The sequence below is a fragment of the Neophocaena asiaeorientalis genome, unplaced genomic scaffold, assembly GCF_003031525.2.
Source record: "Neophocaena asiaeorientalis asiaeorientalis breed wild unplaced genomic scaffold, Neophocaena_asiaeorientalis_V1.1 scaffold258, whole genome shotgun sequence".
Classification (NCBI taxonomy): domain Eukaryota; kingdom Metazoa; phylum Chordata; class Mammalia; order Artiodactyla; family Phocoenidae; genus Neophocaena; species Neophocaena asiaeorientalis.
In genome coordinates, this window is record NW_020172591.1 from 3680262 (window position 1) to 3701295 (window position 21034).

The 21034-nt window shown below is 38.1% G+C and overlaps 1 protein-coding gene across 1 annotated transcript in view; it reads right to left on the reverse strand.

The window, feature by feature from the left end:
- The window catches only part of DYTN (dystrotelin), a 50884-nt gene continuing 29850 nt past the window's right edge, over positions 1-21034 (reverse strand). Inside the window, exons 10-12 of the mRNA XM_024738291.1 lie at positions 9448-9607; positions 6439-6946; positions 1-104 (exon numbers count right to left, since the gene is read on the reverse strand). Of these exons, the coding sequence (XP_024594059.1) occupies positions 1-104; positions 6439-6946; positions 9448-9607 (772 nt within the window). The remainder of the gene's footprint in view (positions 105-6438; positions 6947-9447; positions 9608-21034) is intronic.

Consider the following 21034-nt stretch of genomic DNA (forward strand, 5'->3'; position numbering starts at 1 on the left):
TCACTTCAAGTTGGGCAAAGTGATCTGATCAACAAGGGCAGAGAAGGCCCTGCATACTCGCTCAGCTCCACAATACAGGTCCATATTTACTGAAGATTGCAGGTCTGAAAACAACAAACAGGAAAGTCCTTCAGAGAAAGCACCTGTAGGTTCTCAAGCCGATCTTAATAAAGCTCTAGCACAGAGAAGAAATAAAATCCATCTCTCTGCAGTTCCTGATGGCAATGCCCTTTCTCTAAGCTAGCTTGCAAATGAGATGGGTATCATTTACCATGATCAATTACTAATTCAACCAAGTTGTGGGTTCTTTTTTTTTTTTGCGGTACGCGGGCCTCTCACTGTTGTGGCCTCTCCTGCTGCGGAGCACAGGCTCCGGACGCGCAGGCCTAGCGGCCATGGCTCACGGGCCCAGCTGCTCGGCAGCACATGGGATCCTCCCGGACCGGGGTGCGAACCTGTGTCCCCTGCATCGGCAGGCAGACTCTCAACCACTGCGCCACCAGGGAAGCCCAAGTTGTGGGTTCTTAAAGAGCATTTTCCCATAACTTCAAGCACGAATCTGAGTAGCCAGAAAGCCCAGTCTAGAGCAGTGGTTTTCAGATTCTGGTGTATGTTAAAATCATCTGGACAGTGTTAAAATACATTGCTAGGTCCCACCCTCAGAGTTCTGATTCAGAATACATGATGGTTAATTTGATGTGTCAATTTGATTAGACTGTGGTGTCCAGATATTTGTTCAAACATTATTCTTGGTGTGTCTGTGAAGGTGTTTCTGGATGAGGTTAACATTTGAATTGGTAGACAGAGTAAAAGCAGATTGCCCTCCCTAATGGGATGGACCTTGTCCAATCAACTGAAGGCTTGAATAGAACAAAAAGTCTGAGTAAGAGAATTCCTTCTGCCTTACTGTATTCCAGGCGAGACATGTTTTCTTCTGCCTTTGGACTCAAAAGGAAATATCAGCTCTTTCTAAGGCTCGAGCCTGCCTGCTTTTGCATTGGAACTACACATTGGCTCCTCTGGGCCTCCAGCTTGCTGACTACTGATCTTTAGACTTGCTAGCCTCCATAATTATGTGGGCCAATTCCTTTAAATGAATCTCATTCTATATCTATATATACATCCTGTTTGTTCGGTTGCTCTGGAGAACTCTGACTACCATAATACGTCAGGGATGGGGCCCAAGAAATTGTGCTTCTCATAAGTTCCCAGGTGATACGGATGCTGCTGGCCTAGGGAAGATGCTCTGAGACCTCTGCTCTATAGTTACTGATTAATGGTTTGAGTGGTCCCCTATGACCTATTGTAATAGGAATTGTGTTGTAGAAAGCTCTACAATTTGGCAGTTATTAACCAAAAGTTGGATACGCATAATTTTTAAGCTAAAAGTTCCATTTCTAAGAATTGATCCTACAGAGATATTTACATATGAGTACAAAGATATATGCTATAAGAGTACTCATCAAAACATTCTTATGATAATAAAAAATTGGGAGCCACTGAATTACACACCAATAAATACATTATGGTATATTTATACCCTGGGATATTATGCAGCACTTAAAAAATGACATTGCCCAATGTCTAAGATATTTTGTCAAGTGGAAAAAGCAAAACAAGTACAACCTAACTTATGTTGAGAAAGTAAAGACACATATATGCAAAGAAAAAAGTCTGAAGGAAAAACTCACTAAACTGCCAACATATTTTACCTCTGAGAAACAGGTGACAGGGAGTGAAGGACATGATGATGGATTCATTTTTGAAAAACATGTGCACTTAGGCATTTTAATTTTACAATGAGCATGCTGTATAATATTGTTTGTATAATTAAAAAAATAAGATCACAGGAAATAAAAACATGTAAAGGCTTAGTTTGTTATACACTTTAGTTCCATGATTTATTATGGCTCCATCTGTGCTGTTTTCTGTTGAACATAAGAGAGGGTTCATGTCGTTTTAATGTCTATTCTCTAACACTGCTCCAGAACTACAAGGACCTTGAATAAATAATATTTTATTGCCTGAATAAAAAACTTTGTCCAGAGGCAAACTTATTTTAGGATATTCTATTCCTCAGCCCACAGTTATAAAAACTTTAAATATAACAAAGAAATAGAGAAGCAATAATTCATTTCATACATCTGTTCTTTTTTTCTTGTTTGGTTGTTTTATTTTTAAGCTCCAGTCCCTTGAAATGTTAAAACTAGCCAAAGATATGCACCTAACACCAAGCACATTGCTTGGCATGAACTTGGAATTCCATACATATAGGGACTGAATTAATATAGAATATAGTCAGAGGCCTAGTGAGGTGTTAGATAGACAAACCTGTGAGATCAACAGTCCAGAGGAAATCACGTCGGAGAATAATTCACTTGAATGTAGTTAACAATCTATCTGGTCTCTGAATGAATTTGGGATGTGAGAGAAGGCTATCAGAATGATGGGTATAGAGGTTTAAAAGTATTAGATTATCTACTCTATGATTACTCTTCTGGCAATTGAAATACTGAGCCCATGTCTTCCTTATAATAATAATTAATGAAGCAAACCAATATGTATTGAATGTCTACTCTGGACTAAGACCTTGAGCTCCAGATTGTACATGTTGACCATCACTCCGCTATTTCCATCTGGATGTCTCCAAGCAATTCACACTTAATGTGTTCAAAACAGAATTCTTGATTTGCTGACCTTCCTCCATCTCAGCTTTCCCAGCTTTCCTTATAGCAATAAGCGTACGACAATCTACCAAGTCCAAGCCGCCACCACCTGCCCTTCTCCAAGCCGCTTCTACACAATGACAAAGTGTTTTAAAAACATAAATTTACCCCTTTCAAAACGAATGCCCAGCATCAAGCACAGCTCTTGGCACATAATTAGATCTTGATGGCTATTTGTTGAATGAATGAGTGAATGAAGGATGAACCAACGAGACATCTTTTTCTACCTTCATGGAGCTTAATGCTGGAACTCTTGTGTATCTTTTCCCATCAAGAAAAATTACTTCTACTTTTTCATATATATATGTGTGTGTGTATATATATGTACATATATATATATCAGAGAGAGAAAGTTTCACTAAGCGTTCAGCATATATCCTTAGGATTCCCAGGCAGCATTTGAGAAGTCTACCTTCTAAATAAGTGAGATAAAGATCCAGTGTTGAACTTCTCTTACCTGTGGTTGCTAAAGCACTGCTCCTTCTTTTTCTATAACCTGCTAAAGTCCAAACTTTATCTTCTGATTATTTAAAATAATAGTTTAGATGATGGTTGCAGGTGGGAAACAAAGGAACAGGAATAATTCTTCCACATCCCCACCCTCAACCATGCCCTGCTAATCCCATCATCACTCCCTCACCTTCCCTTCTCATCCTTGAAACCTACTGTGGTAAACGGATGGCAAAGAGGGATGGAAGAGAAGCTGGGGAAAGAATTTCAGAGATGTAAGTAGGAAATTTCGCTCAGAAAGGGAAAGAAAATAATTTAATGAGAAAGTAAGACTAGAGCATTAAGTTTTGTTTTTTTTTTGTCACCACAGAAGCAAGTAGTGTTAGATGCTCTTTCAAATCTAATTCCTTTACTGCAAATTTGAACAAAATGTTTGCTACTGATTTTCAGTCCAACATGTGGAATTTAAAGAGGTTTGGGGAACCCCTTCTACACACTTTCTCTTTTCCATTAAGCTCTCAGGGTCTCCTGAAATCCTATTATCCTAGATCTTGATATTGAAAGACTCTATTCAGTTAATGTCAACAACTGCCCCCAAACTGACCATCATGCTTGCCGTTTTCGTCTTATTAAGTCTTAAGTCATATAAAGTTCATCTTAATTTCCAAAATGTGTTGACTCCTTAGCAAAGCTCCAATTCAAAAAGCTAGTCAGCTACAAGGATAATCACACACTGGGTGAATATGTTGACAGTCTGAGCAAATCTTAGTATATTACAAACAATAGATCTTTCTAATTTTTCCAACAATTCTCAAATTAAAAAATAAAAAACAGGGGCAGTAAAACGATTAGAAACTTCCTGCTGTTATCTGAGGTATCTGTAACAGAGATAGAAATAAAACAAAAATGACCAATACCTTAATTTAGTTTGTTTGCCTTTCCACATCTTCATATGTGTGGTTATCACATTTCTGTCTCTGATTATGTTTGCTGTGATTTTGATAAGCATGCATAAATTACGGGGTGTATTTTTATAATGCATATTGCCAGTGGCTAAGTAGAGTTTACCAACAGAATCATATTCAATACCTGATTGAATAAGGATACAAACTTAGTAAGAAATATTTGAGTGAAGAATGGCAATGTTTAATAAATGTAGATATTAGCCATGAAGATTAACATAGATCCTATGCTTAAAAGCCTCAAAGAAATAAAACTGATATAAAAGAAATGACTATACATTCAAATCTTGTCAATTAGTACTCACTGAATTATCACAAAGTATACAATGCAGTATAATAACAAAAAGGGAAAGATGCACTTCCCTGCTAATATCATAAGCACTTTTGCGTAATAATGCATACTACCTACAGAAACATCTCAATGGTTCTATTTAAATCGTAAATGGAAGCAGAGGTAAATTTTTTGAGAATATATTTTTTATATTATCCACAAGATTGGATAATGCTGACTGCATCTTTATACATTATTGCATTATCTAAATTTAAAAATAAACTTTGCCTTTTCATGATTTCCCTTTAAATGATATAATGATGGGTGTATATATAGATACAGATACATTTATATGTATAGACCTTGATAAAGTTACTTAAAATATGCATGGATCTTTTAGGTATCAAACTGCATGCAGTGCTGAGATATTGTCTCCCAAATATGTGTAGTAGACCTAGTCTATTAGGAATCTGAAATGTACAATATAGCCTACTACATTTGTGAGGGCTGACCCAATACAATATTTTAAAAATCAACAGCTTTCATAAACTCAATTGGAGAAACAAAAAATAAAAATGAGATGAATATGTGAAATCCTAAAATAGTTTCTAAAATAAAAGTCAAATTTTTATGTGAAATTTTCCTAAAAAGGTCAAGTGGATATTGACTTTGCTTTGAATACTCACTATGACCCCACTGATGTTTAGATGGAAATAAGTGGGTGTAATCTTGTGTTGGCCTAAGAATCAGGCACAGGGAGTTCTCATCCAGTCTTTGTCTCAGGCAGCCTGAACATGCTTCTGGTATCTTTGTGATCTTGTTTTCTCTAATACAGGATTATAATTCCAACTCTCTTCACAGTAGATATTTTTAGAATCACCAAGTAATTACTTCATTGACTTGGCTCTACCCAGTTCAATATATAACTGACATTATCATGTTCCCATTTTATAACTCACCAACTATTATGGGCTGAATTGTGTCTCCCTCCCCAAATTCATATACTGAAGTCCCACTCCCAGTATCTCCAAATGTGACTGTATTTGGAGATAGAGTCTTTAAAGAGTTAATTAAATGAAATGGAGTTTATGTGGTTGGATCCTAAACCAGTACGAGTAGTGTCCTTATAAGAGGAGGAAATTTGGATAGGGACCTGCACAGAGGGAAAAATGGTATGAAAACACAAGGAGAAGACAGCCATCTACAGCCCAAGGAGAGAGGCCTCAGAAGATACCAACACTGCTGACACCTTGATCTCAGACTTCCAGCCTCCAGGAGCGTGAGAAAAAAATTTTTTTCATTGTTTAAACCACCCGATCTGTGATACTTCATTATGGCAGTCTTAGCAATCTAATACACCAACTCAGAAATATTTTGGGAAGGCCTTCTTTGATGCAGAAACGCATGAGAATGTTATCCTTGTTTTATCACCTTGTTTTAGTCTCTATATGATCACACCAACATAAAAGATCTTACACTTTCTTAAAAAGAAATGGATACAGATATAGATATATTAAGATGACAAAATACTCTATAAGTAAGACAATGTCACTGTAAAACAGGATAGCTATAATAAAGAAGTATTAATAAAAAGAGCTTTTAGGTTTAACAATGAGACATAACTTATGAAGGTGATGATGATGATGGTATTATTAATCATACAGAGACCTTAATCAATTATCTAGAAATGGTAACATCAGGCTGCCCAGTTATATATGTTTTAGTACTATTGATAATAACAATTGCAATAACAAAATAATAGGTATTTATTGAATTCTTGGTATGTGCCAGGTGCTATACTAAAACTTCATATGGCTTATCACTTTTAATTCTCACAATAACCCCATCAATTAGGCAACACTAGAAATCAAGTTCAGAGAGATTATTAATGTCCAAAAGACTCACAACTCTGTTACCCACTAGATGAATCGTAGCTGTAGGGCTAATACAGAGCTATAGAATCAAGTGTTTTAAAAGGCAGCCTAACTCCGTGGCCATCACTATCTCTAGTGATTGTGTAAAATCTTACCTGAAGGCATTTCTAGAGTGAAGGCATCCATGAGTTTTGACAACAATTCTTGCAGTTCCTCTTCCTCCAGCTCATCCTTTCCCTCCTGGATGTTAACTGCCCCTTTCCTTTCCACAGGTGCCAGGGCAGGACTGTTCATTTCAGCAGGAGCAATTTGGGAGGCGTCCTGCAGCAGTCCTTCCTGGGAACTGGGTAGGGAACTAAAGATTTCTTTCGAGGTCTTTTGTGCTTGGCTTCGTGCCCTGGTGCTTTGCGTTGACCTTGGCTGCAAAATGGCCTCTGGTGATTCTGCGTTTGGTAGAACATGTTCTGCATGTGCTGGACCTTGGTAACTTCCATCAGTCACAGTGGACTTAGGAAGTGTTTCCTCTTTTGAACCATCCTCAGTGGCACCCTTGATCTGGGAAGACTCTCCTCCCCTCTGAAAACTTTCTTCACCATTTCCATGGTCACGCTTGGCAACCACATTTTGCCAGGAAGATGAAGGATGAAGGGGCTGCAACACTGCCTGGGTAAAGAAAACTTTATTTATGAAGAAATGAACATTTATCTTACTTTTTCATTATGCATTAAATTTTAATATTCCAATAGGAAATTTTAATGCAAGATTTTCTTTTTTGTCTCTAGATACATTGCTGTTAATTTTATTTTATGCTGTTAATTCAATGTCAACCTAAAGGTAGAACAGCTCAGATTCTAAAACATCACAGAGAATAATCACAAGGAATTTGGGGAAATGCTAGGTTCTGAAAGCTCAGGTTCTAAAAATATCATAAGGAATATCTGGAAATGTCAGGATATCTTGGATTGATAGCTAAAAAGTATTACAATAAAACATTCATAATGATCCATTTAGGTAGGTATGTTGTGAGGGGTTTCATAATAAGCCATAGGAATAAAATCTGGGGGGGGGGGGGTGCTCTCTGCACAGCACAGCCCTCAAAGTGTGGTCCACAGACTCCTGGAGGTCCCCGAGACCCTTTCAGGGGTCCATGAGGTCAAAATCATTTTCACAATAACACTTAGAGGTTATTTGCCTCTTCATTGTGTTGACATTTGCACTGATGGTACAAAATCAAGAGTAAGTAAAGCTAAAGTTGTTGGTGTTTACCACACATCAAGGCAGCATCACCAAGCAGTGCTAGTAGTGATGGTATTCTTACCATCGTGCACTTGCAGTTAAAAAAAAAGGCAGCGCCTCTTAAGAATATCCTTGATGCAGATGAATGGGTAAAGAAGATGTGGTATATATACACAATGGAATATTACTCAGCCATCAAAAGAATGAAATAATGCCATTTGCAGCAACATGGATGGACCTAGGGATGATTAGGCTAAGTGAAGTCAGAGAAAGACAAATGTCATATGACATCATTTATTTGTGGAATCTAAAAAAAAATGAACTTATTTACAAAACAGAAACAGACGCACAGACATAGAAGACAATCTTATGGTTACCAAAGGGGAAGTGGGGGGAGGGATAAATTAGAAAATACACACGACTGTAAATAAAATAGAGAAACAGCAAGGGCCTACTGTATAGCACAGGGAACTATATTCAATATCTCATAATAAACTATATGGAAAAGAATCTGAAAAAGAATATATGTATTTATGTATAACTGAATCACTTTGCTGTACACCTGAAACTAACACAACATTGTAAATCAATTATTCTTCAATAAAAAAGAAAAAAAAGACTATTCTTGAAGGTGTAGCAAAAATTCTTATTTTTCTTAGTAGCACATGTCTTCTTAATATTATATGTGATGAAATGGGAACTATGCATAAAACACTTCTTATGTTTACTGAAATATAAAAATTGCCTCTTGTGCAAAAGAATTAGACGGTTATTTGGCAAACATTTTTTCAAAAATGAATGAAGTGAGACTGTGACAGTAAGGAAAACAATGATATGTGTTGCCAATTTTAACAGTTGAGCTTTTAAGCAAAAATTAGAATTTTGGAAAACTTGCATCCACTACCATGAGCTTGCTTGCTTTCCAATTCTTAAAGACTTTTCTGATGAGATTCATGGTAGTATTAATGAATATGATTTTTTAATGATTTTTACATTAAATGTAAAAATGGGTGAGCATTAGGAAGTTCGGCATAGCTTGGTGAACTTCCAAATGACCAGTGTATGATGGTATAAAATCATGCCTGGATAGAAGATTCATTCAAAAAGCACAACAGAATATTGTATTTTAATGAAACACGGTGCGAAAGAGATATGGTTTCAGATTCAATATTGCAACCATCCTTTAAAAAACAATCATTTATCATGTTTTGGTGTAGTATCAAAGAAGGTCTCCAATTATCTGAAAAGGCTATTAAAATACTCCTCTTTTTTTCAACTGCAAATCTGTGTGAGGCCATATGTTTTCATATTCTTCAGCCAGAACATCTTGCAACAGATCAAATGCTGAAGCAGTTAGGAAAAATGCAGCTGTCTTTTCTGAAGCCAGCCATTAAAGAGATTTGTAAAACACGTAAAACAATGCCAGTCTTCTCATTAAATACATATAAATATATATAATTACTATTTTAAAATGTTCCATATATAATGGATTTATTATTTGCATTTTCAAATTAGTTAATAAATTTATTTTAAAACCACTTATCAGTTTTAATTTTGATTAGGGTAAACAGCAATAGATATAACCCACAGAAGCTCCTTGGGATCCTCAAAAAATTGTAAGTCTCTAAAAGGGATGCTGAGACTAAAGGTTTAAGGCTCAATGCTATAAAGAACCTCTTTGCCTCAGGTCTATTGTTTCTAAATGGTACCGATGCTGTTCTCTCCCGATGGCACTTCCTTCGCAAAAGTGGAAGATATCGTCTGGCTGATGAAAAGGGGAGTTGGTCAGGGTATGGAGAGAAGAGGGAAAGGGAAGAGGCCGATCAGAGTGAGGTGCAAAGCCTCAGGCTGCAGCCGACCCTCAGCCAGAAGATTCTAGGTCAGACTTTCAGACGGCCCAGATGGCCAGTGTCTCCCACATTCTATACCTGTAGATTCTGTCCCATTAGCTGTAGCTTCGTCCACAGACTGTCCTGGTTGGTTGTGAGTTCGTGAATCTTTGTTTCAAATCTGCAACTCTTTTCTTCCTGGCAGGCATATATGGCTTGCAGCTTGTCTTTGTATTGGTTTAACTGTTTTTTAAGGAGCCTGCAAAGAGGACAGGTCTGAGTGGGTTGGAAGGGCAAGAGATCAGCACAGCAAGATGCAAGAGCCCTAGCGAGATGTACCCTGGGTCCTCTCTGGGAGAAGATGCCGGAGTAGCCTGCGCCTTGACTATTACCTAACATTGATCAATCCTGCTTTAAACTGTTTGTTCACCATGTACAGCTGTCCTTCGTGTCTATTATATACACAATTCCCCCAAGAATTTCATTGGTTTTAGAGGTGTTTTCAAAAACTCATCATGCATGTTATGCATTACTTTTGACAGCATACCTTCAGCAACTCCTTAAATGCAAATATTGACTTTATTCATTATCCTTTTGTCCAGAAACACTCCATTTAGAATGATAGCATACATGTCATGGCTAAATACCTAAAACCCGACCAAGACCACAGGGAGGGAACAATGATGCAATTTGTGAATTGTGGGTCTTGGTTTCTCTTCCTAAGTCTAGTTGTTCACTGGTTTCAGAATGAACCAAGTAGTCAGGGTAATTCTTTTAAAACATAAGGCAGGGGGCTTCCCTGGAGGTCCAGTGGTTAAAACTTCGCCTTCCTATGCAGGGGATACGGGTTCGATCCCTGGTCAGGGAGCTAAGATCCCACATGCTTCGTGGCCAAAAAACCAAAACATAAAACAAGCAATATTGTAACAAATTCAATAAAGACTTTAAAAACGGTCCACATCCAAAAAAAAAATCTCTTTAAAAATTTAAAGAAAAGAACCACAAAGAAAACCCATAAATCAGACCATGTTACTCCTCTGCTCAAAGCCCTCCAATGTTCCCCTCCTTATTTAGAATAAACCAAAGTTCTTATAGAGGCAGCCAAAGCTGAACAAAATGGCCAAGACCCTCCGCTTCCCTCCCTGACCTCATCTCTGCTTTCTTTTACTCACTGTCTGTTCTTCAGCCACACAGAGCTTCTGGCAACTCTTCGAACACACTGGGCATGTTCTCCCCTCAGAGTTGGCTCTTTTGGCCCCCAATGCCTCCTTCCCCCAGGTTCTTGCCCAGCTCATCCCCTCATCTTTAAGTCTTTGGTCACCATCATACTCTCAGTGAGGCTCTCCCTCACTGCTCTACTTGAAACTGCAAACCAGAACTCCTAACCTCGCCTCCATCACCTCCCATCTCCTTCCCTAGTCCTTCCCATCTCCTTGTCTCCATGGATTTTTGCCATGTCTAATTGCTACAGAACATGATGTGATCTTAGATTTTGAGTTAGTCTTGAGCCTTCAGACTTCTGCACAGTCACTTTATATGACATACTACCTGTTTTACTTGTTATTTTACTTATATCTTACTTACTCTATTACTAATTGTTTATTGTCTCTTTATTCTAGCAACTTTTTTTCTGTTTTGCTTCTTGCCATATCCCCAGGCCCAGGCCTAAACTAGTTCCTGTTACAGTGTATGTATACAGTGAAAATTGGCTTTCTAAAGTACAATCTTATTCTTTGACCAGTGCTGTGGTCATATTTGTGGAAGTTGTAGAAATGGGCTCCCTGGTAGGAAATGCAACAACATTTCTCAATGTTAGAGCCTTTGAAATTCTTAATTGCCCCAGATCTTGGAGAGGTCTTGGAATTTAGCTGGGGCTCCTATCCAAAGCAGGCATCTCTAAAAGATGGCTCTCAAACTTCCAGGCAGCCACACAGGTGAAAAAGGAGTCTGATTCTAAAATCCTTGATTGTAATTGGAGTTTCAAGCACTTCTTTATGATGGACTTTTCAGAAAGGAGTCAGCCCAGGGATTTTATATAGCAGACAACAAAGAAACATTCTCAGAAGGCCTCTCTAGACAGTATTTTCTATACTTAGAGTGCTGTGCTTGTTATGACCAGTAGTGACATCAGTTTATCTTTCTCCCATGCTGTCTATCACCCACATCCCCTTCCTCCTTTCTGGCCCATCCACGATGTTTGAACATCTAGAAGACATGCGTTCCCATCCTTCCACAATCCAGGTGAAAGTAGGGAAAGCCCTATGAGAGGTGCAGCTCTTTTCTACTCTATTTTTTGTTTGTTTGTTTGTTTTAGTGGAGAAATCCTCGGAGAGTCTCCAGTGAACATGATTTACCCAATGCCAATATTTCCAGCAACTGGGAGCCCCATACTTTCAAGGTAAATATCCACTGTTAACAAAACAGTTTAGATTATTTGAGAAATAATTCCTTTCAAATGATCTGAAATCTGTCTTTCCAAACTTTTACATCTTTACATGCAGTTCTGCTTCTTGGAGCTAAGGAGCTTGAATCTCCCATGTACCAGGTCTTCAAATAAACACAAAGGCAAGTTAATTCACCAGGCGAGTTAACCGTACACAGAGCAGTGGGACATTACTTTTCTTGATCAGCACCTAGCATAGAGTAATAAATAGATAACTAATCATTGAATGATACTCTTTCTTGTAATGTAGTCTGAGACTGCATTGCTTTTTAAATCATCAGTGACAAATTGTGGGCTGTTACTGAACTTACAGTTGACTATATATCTCAGGTCTCTCCACGCTATTTGTTGTGAACCTGGGCCTATAATTGTAGGATTTGCATTTAATCTTTTAAAATTTGGTCTTTATTAATTGTCCCACCATTCCAGACTGATATCTTAGTGATTCAAGACTGTCATTTAGCTTATTATCTATGCCTTTTGGTATCATGTCACACACATTTGGATGCATGCTCTCTACTATTTTATCCAGATCATTGATAAAAATAATGGGGCAGACAGGAACAGGGATAAAGCCTTCACATAGATTTTACTCACTAATCAGGCTCACACTGGTATTCTTTGTGTTGATAAATATCTTACTAGGAGACCAATGGTGTATGTAGTGGGTATGAATTATATAAAAGGAAATCATCTAGTTTAAAATAATTGTTTGAAATAATTATTTTAAGAATTAAGTTTTAAAGAATTAAATTTCAAACTTTCCTTTTTATGTCTACATTTTAAGTTTCAAAATTGCCTTTTTATTCCTATATTATTTTCCTTAATTTTATTTCTAATTTATTTTTCTTATACCATGAAAAAGATCAAAATTATTTTTAACATTTAAATTATTATTAGATTACTTTAAAAGTGTTATTAAGCTTCTTTTCATGAGTTACCACAAAATTTTAAAATGTTCGTTATCTTTCATACTTTTGCATTGTGAAGCACATCTCATCATATATATATATATATATATACATACACATATATATTGGATGCTCAGTAAATTTATTGATGACCTATTTTTATTTTAATACGTATTTATTAATATAATTTACTCATTAATTTATTGAGCACCTACTAGATACCAAGCATTGTGCTTGCAAACAAAGGTCTTCCCTCAGGGGGACCTTCTTATTGAGGAGCCAGGAATTTTGTCTTCTAAAGGAATGACAACATGATACAGGAACTCAAGGGATGATTAGTCCTGGGACTTCCCTGCCTGGTGGTCCAGTGGTTAAGACTCCACGCTCCCAATGCAGAGGGCCTGGGTTCCATCCCTGGTCAGGGAACTAGATACTGCATGTTGCAACTAAAAGATCCTGCATACCACAACTAAAGATCCCGCTTGCTGCAACTAAGACCTGGCACAGCCAAATAAATAAATAATTTTTTAAAGGAATAATTAGTCCTTTGAGACACAATAAGATGGTAGACAGTTTCCAGCCAGCATAGTAAATCTTCGAGAAAGTTAGATACTGTTGGAGAAATGTACTGATTTATTTTAGAAGCCATAAGACACACACAAGACATACACAATACTTCACTGAAAATGCTTAACCAAATTTCAAGGAATAAAATCACTCAATCAAAACCCCAAACTTAATGTAATTATCTGGGTGGTTTTAGTTATACTTAACTACTCAAATAGAGTCAAAGCCCCGTTTTACCTTCATACTGGAATCATAGCATTTCTCTGTTTAAGGAATGTCTTCCAAATTAAAGAGAAAAAAAGAGCACTGTAAAAACTTTGTAGAATTTCTTCCTCTAAAAGAGAAGCAAAATGCTATTGATGTGTCTCTGCTGTTAGTATTTGTCCACACATGGTTCCTACCTTCTGTCCCTATGGAGAGCATTAATGGATTCGTGAGTCCTCCACAGTTCATTCCTAATGCTGACTATGGTCTAGAGAAGCGAGAAACAGAGAAAATAAGTTTTGGGGTTGAACTTAACCCATATTCCTAAAAATTCATAATAACATGATAATGATATTTCAAAAAATTTTCTTTTTCAAAAAGTGACTGGTGGGCTTCCCTGGTGGGACAGTGGTTGAGAGTCCACCTGCCGATGCAGGGGACACAGGTTTGTGCCCCGGTCCGGGAAGATCCCACATGCTGCGGAGCGGCTGGGCCCGTGAGCCATGGCCGCTGAGCCTGGGCGTCCGGAGCCTGTGCTCCGCAACGGGAGAAGCCACGACAGTGAGAGGCCCGCGTAACGCAAGAAAAAAAAAAAAAAGTAATAGTAGTCTTTTGCCCGAGTTAGGCTGCTGCTCAGAACGTCTCCTTCTCTAAAGGCATCTGCAAAAAGCAGCTGGGTTATTTTATTTCTCTTGGCTCAAGAAATCTTTCACTTCTACCTTCCACCTTCTACTGAGTTTCTTATCTTTCCATTGCTTGTGTACTGGGACTCATCACTACTCTTTGCATTCACCAAGTCTCTTTGAGTTAATAATGATCAGCTCAGTTCTCATCTAGGATTTCTCACCAAACCTTATCTCTCAAATCACAGTCTGGCTCCTGAATTGCACCCCAAAAGCAAGTCCTGACTTGACCCAGCCTGGCTCAGGCTCCTGGGGCACCATGTACCAGCCCGTGGCACCCACTCCTCCGAATGGGAGGTTGGATTTCATTACTCTACATTTATAAGCAGCTGTGGCTTTACTCTGTGGCCTTTTCTCCTCCCTACAAATGATCTGAAGAGGGACTGGCCACCTTGAGAACATTCTTCCATGGGAACAGCCTACAAGAGGAAGAGAGTAGGGAAGGGAGAAAAAGTGAGCTACAGACTTGAAGTCACATTCTCTGGTTGTTACGTGCTCTTTGTGGCCCTTCTGAGTGACCGGTGCCTCTCTGCCTCTTCATTCAAATATTCAAACAGTTTCTACATGCCTAGCATAGATCACTTTGAATCAGTGAGCTTTACATCATTAATATCAATGTTATCATACGGTACATATCGTTATGCAACTGAGAAGCATTTCAGGTTAGCACATATGGACCTACCGTGGTATATCCAGAGAATAGATACCATGGTTTATTTAGTCATTTGCAATGGAAAGACACTAAGCTATTTTCAACTTTTCAGAATTATAAGCAATGAGCAAAGTGGTACATGCCTCCTTGTGCATACATGTGCAAGGTTCCCAGGTTTTAAGTTTAATAGATACTAACAATTTGCCTTCTTTGGGCACACACATGTACGAATATTTGAATATTTGGATGCATAGTATAAGGTCTGCAAAGATATACCCCAAAGAGATTACCTCTGGAAAACTCGGGACCAGATGTGGGCTGGGAATTAGGGCTGAAAAGGACTTTACCCTTATCTGTAGTATTTTAACTTTCTTTAAGGCAAACAGATTCAGGTCTTATTTGTATAATTAAAAACGTTTTTCTTTTGAATCAAAGAAAGAAATGTATTACATACAAAAGATAGGCCGTAGCAACTTTAAAAATGAGAAAGAGGTGACAGGGAGTAAAAAGAAAGTGAAATAAAGGAGGGAAAGCAAAACCTCTTTTAAATTTCTTGCCTCAGAACGAAGCAATGTTAAAGTGAAACAACCTGTCTCATTGTGAAAATGGCTTTTTTTCTTCTTTTATTCGAAGCAGGAAATGGAGCAGCTCTTCATTTGTCCCCACACATGTAACTCCTGCTCTCTGCCCGGCACTCCAGCCAGAGGCGTTCTTGGATGTGCAGTGAGGGGTGTCTGAGTGGTGCAGCTGCATGAGCTGCTGATGAAAACGCACACAGACCTGAAAAACCTCACCCAGAGGCAGTGCATAGGCTGCTCATTCCTGGGTGGTCACAAGACTTACGCTCCTCTTCACACTTCTACCAGGAGCAACTGCAGTATGAGAACTCGAATTTCTCTTTGATGATTGAAAAACATCACAGATGATTATATTTTGAAGACCTCCCTTAGGATCTGACTGTACTGATGAAGGGACACCTACAAGTGGAGTTGCACGTGGGAGGGCAAGTCAACAACTGATTGAAAACATGATAAAGGAGTTGCAGACTGTACGCTTAAAAAAAAAAAAAAAAAGAAGCATTTCTAATTCCTTTGATGAAAAAAATTTCACTGAGATTTTTTTAAAAAGTTTCTTCCCTCTTATGTTTCTTTCACTTTCCTCTCTCATCTCTTCCCTTTGAAAATTCCTGAACATTTTCTTTATGTACAGATGAACTAATTTTCCCTACTTTTTAATTACATTGAATCTTAGACAGTGAAGAGTCAAGTTAAGGTATTGTGGGCAGAAGAAAGCCTTGTCTGTAAGTAAGCTATATTTAGAAGTTTCGGGCAGAGACTTAGTATCTATGGACACTGGAGTAATTTAAAAATATCAAAATTGAATACAGCTTCCCTTTAGGATGTAGACTTGGGAAGAGCCCCCTCAAAGCTAAACTTTATCCGTTAACTGTGCCTTAATTGTTCTTTTCCCCTTCGGACTCACCTGATGATGTGTGCTACTGCCGTTGGTTTGTTGAGCCAGAGATACTCTTTGAGGTATTTGTTTGAAGGCCTCTGTGGCTGCTGTTTCTACTGGTCTAGTTGGACTTACATACCTTGGTGCTTCAGATCTATTGTACTGAATGGAGTGCCTGTTATAAAAGTAGACTTTTATGAGAGGTTGTAATAATTTTTAATGATCAGGTATGACATTGAGGAGAGTCTTTTTAGAAAATGTCAAATCAGCTAGTCAATTTAATATCCCAAAATAGCAATAAAGTAGTTCAACTTTTTCCTCTGTGCTCTTTTCCAACTACTTAGTTGATATAGAGCTAAATAGCCAATAATAGGAACAAAAATTCCGTTTCCCTCCTTCTTGATAATCTAAAAATGAGAATGCAGAGAAGTTCAGGGATGACTACAGAAAATCCCCCAGGTCATCTTGTCCAGGTCAGATACTAGGGGTTCTAAGTGCAGATGTGTGTTTATTATGTCATGTCTAAAAGAGCATAGAATAGACTAGTTTAAGGTCAGGCATATTCCATTTTATACAATTCCATTTAATTTCGTTCCCTTATTCAAAAACTATTTGAAGCATCTTACCATCTTGAGTTATTGCAGATAAAAAGACTTCTTTTAAAAAAAGCAGAGAACTCCCTGCTCACAGAGACTTTACATGTAATGAACAGACAAATACACAATCATTTCTGACATAGTGCGATTATTTCTACAGAATGCAATGAGAGTATAGGGAAAGAAGCGATTACTCTGGTACACTTTAATTATGTGTTTAAGGAGTGGGCACTTTGGGGTAGAAAAAAGCGTAACCCATGACTTCTTTGTCACACAGCTTCTGAGTAACACACTCTATTCCTACCCCATCTCAAATCATTTTAACACCTTGAGGTTGTTCAACACCATCTTCTGCGTTCACACAGGTGCTTACAAACAGCAAAGTACATATTGAATTTGTTTTTGAAACAAAAATGGCATCATTCCATACACATAATTCTGCCACTTGCCTTTTTCTCTTAATGTATGATGATGAAGGCCCTCTAGTATAGTAGATAGGTGCTAAAATTTGTCCTTAAGTAGATTCACTATGTTCTCTTGTGTGTTGTATCGTATATAATCGACCATTTATCTACCAGTAGATCTTCAGTTTGTTTGTTTAGTGCCCCACCCTCCAATGCTACAAGGTTTATCTTATTTTCTATGTAGTAATGCTCTTATTCCTATAGGACAGAGTTCCAAAAATGGATCAAGGGCCAAATCTTGTGTACATTTTTATGTTTAGTAGGTACCATTCTTCTAAAGCCAATCTCTCCACATGTGCATAGATTCCATCCCCCCTTGGCTGCCGAATGACATTGCTCCAACAATTCCCCTCTCTTGCACCAGATCATCAAGTTTTCCTGCTACAAACTCATCCCCTTCAGTATACTAACATGCCGTTATTTTCCCCATCATAACCAAACATTTCTCTTAACTTCAGATACTCTACTACCTACACTAGCTCTTTGTTCCCTCTATAGCAAAAAAAAAATCCTGGAAAGAATTTTCTTGTTTGGTGTCTTGAATTCCTCAACTCTCATTCTCTCTTAAACTGCCTCTGGTCTGGTTTTTTTCTACAACCACTGTCCTACAATACTCTTTTTGAGGTCATCAATGAGCTCCTCAGTGCTAAATCCAAAGGTCAATTCTTACTTGACCCAGCAGCAGCATTTGACACTGTAGACCATGCCCTCCTCCCTGAAACACTCTCTTTACCTGTCTTCCAGGATTCCTCATTCTTGGTTTTCCTCTTGCCTCATCCATCACTCTTTCTCAGCCTCCCTTGCTGGTTTTTCACCTTCTCTCCAACTGTGTCATGTGGAGTGTCCCATGGTTCAGTTCTCGGTTTTCCTCTCTTCTCCATCTACACTGTCTATTTGGTGATCTCATACAATCCCATGGCTTTAAAAACCATGTATGTCGGGCTTCCCTGGTGGCGCAGTGGTTGAGAGTCCTCCTGCCGATGCAGGGGACACGGGTTCGTGTCCCAGTCCGGGAGGATCCCACATGCCGCAGAGCGGCTGGGCCCGTGAGCCATGGCCGCTGAGCCTGCGCATCCGGAGCCTGTGCTCCGCAACGGGAGAGGCCACAACAGTGAGAGGCCCGCGTACCGCAAAAAAAAACAAAAACAAAAACAAAAACAAACATGTATGTCAAAAATTCACAAATTTGATCTCCAATAGACTTTCTCCCAAATTCCGGACACGAATGGAAAACTGCCTACTCAACATCTCCATGTGGATGTCTGAGAGACACGTCAATCTTAACATGTTCCAAACTGAACTCCTGATCTTGCCCTATGATTCTGTTCCACCGATAGCCTCCCCTATTTCAGATGACAGCAACTTTATCCTTCTACTTAATATAGCACCACCATGACCATACATCTAGTGTATGCACAAGAATTGACCTCTAGATCTGAGGAAGAGAATATAAATTTTATGAATTGATTCAAGTATATAAGGAACCCTAAATAATATAATTCTAGACCTAGAGGTCTAGAATTGACCTCTAGATCTGAGAAAGAGAATATAAATTTTATGAACTGATTCAAGTATATAAGGAACCCTAATATATGACAAAGTTGGTATCTCATTGAAGTGGGAAAAGATAGATTGGCTATCCACCTGAAAGAAAGCAAGCTAGACCTTTGCTAAAATAAATTTCAAATGGGTTGAACATTTAAATTAAAATTCAAAATAGAAACATTAGGAAAAAATTTAGGAAAATATTTATATAGCCTTGCTTCTACGCTGCCCCCTTTAGGCTATTGTCAATATTTCCTCCTTCGCTCCGTTCAGCCACACTAGCTTCCTTGCTGTTCTTTGGAGCTGCCAGGCACATTCCTGTGTGTGTCTCAGCTAGCGGTATGCTTTCGCAGGTACCTGTAAGATTCACTCCCTCACCTCCTTAAATTTCCTACCAACACTCCCTCTAAGTCTTGCTCTCTCTTACGTGGCTCTTCGTTCTTTCTTTTACTTTAGTACTTTTAGCTTCTAATATATTATTATAATTCATGTATATGCCTATTTTTAATTGTCTAGTTTCCCCAGTAGAATGAAAGCTCCGTGAGATCTTCATCTCTTTTGTTCCCTGATATATCCCAAGTGCCTAGAAGAGTGTTCACTAGAGATTTATTGAATGAATTATTTTTCAGATTTTTTCTGAAAAGTCTATAGCCATTTGTACTTCAACCAAATGTCAAGAGCACCTAATTTCTTCCATGTTCACCAGCACTGGACGTTATTCATTTACTCTTTGCCATTCTGTTAAAGAAAGTGATAATATCTCATTGTTCCTTTCATTGGCATTTGTCTAACCACTAGTTAAGATGAGCATATCTTTGTGTGTTTCATGGCCATGTGGAATTCCTCTTCTGTGATTTTGCCTATTTATATACTTGGAGTCTTTTCCTCCTCGCCCTCACTCTCCTCTTCCTCATTTTCTTCTTCCTTATTTCCGTTTCCTTCTCCTCTTCCTTCTTCTTTTCCTCTTCCTCTTCTTCATCTTCTCCTTCTCCTTCTTCTTCCTTTTCAGTTTTTCCTATCAGTTTGTAGGGACCTTTCCATAGCATAGTTTATCCTCTTAGTGAAAATATTTTTCCAAGTCTGAGACTTATTTTTGATTTTGTTTATAATATCATTTACCATGAGAAAATGTCTACATTCGCATGTCGTCATATATATGTGTGTTTCTATTACTTCATGATTCCTTATTTTGTTGTCTTGCTTAGAAAGGTCTCCTCTAACCCCAGGTTTCCTAAATTTTTCTAATATTTTTATTTTAAACTATTTTTACATTTAAACTTCAATCAATTTGGAATTTATTTTCATTTATGGGGCAAAACAATGGATACCTGATGGATAGCCAGTTATGCATCTTTTTCCACTGAACTGAAATACCACCTTTCTCATATGTTAGGCTCTCATTTATGCTTGGATCATTAATCAAATTTTGTATTCTTATCCTCAGATCAATATACCCATTTCTGATTTATACTATATTATTTGGTCATGGTGGCTCTAGAGTAAGTTTTAACGTCTGTTGAAGAACAACCCTTCTCACAATATTTTTTTAACATCTTTATTGGAGTATAATTGCTTTACAATGTTGTGCTAGTTTCTGCTGTATAACAAAATGAATCAGCTATACGTATACATATAACCCCATATCCCCCCCCCCCCCCCCCCCCTATCCCCCCCCCCCAGGTGGTCACAAAACACCGAGCTGATCTCCCTGTGTTATGCAGCTGCTTCCCACTAGCTATCTGTTTTACATTTAGTAGTGTATATATTTCCATGCCACTCTCTCACTTCGTCCCAGCTTACCCTTCCCCCTCCCCATGTCCTCAAGTCCATCCTTTACGTCTGCGTCTTTATTCCTGTCCTGCCCCTCTCACTATTTTTTATTTCCACAATTTTAAATATCCTTGTACCTTTATTATTTCAACATGTCTTCAAATTTATTTTATCTTATTTAAAAAACATCATGATTCTATTTGGAAATGCATTTAATTTAAATGCAGTTCATTCTTATTATCCATGGTAGCTATGCTCTTCGCAGTCATGTGAACAATGAATTAGTGGAAACTGAACGATGGCTCCTGGGGGAAACACAGGGTTAGGATCTTGGAAGTCTGTGGTCAGAAAATTTTCATCAACCTATCAATATATAACCTTGTTTTTCATGTGTTT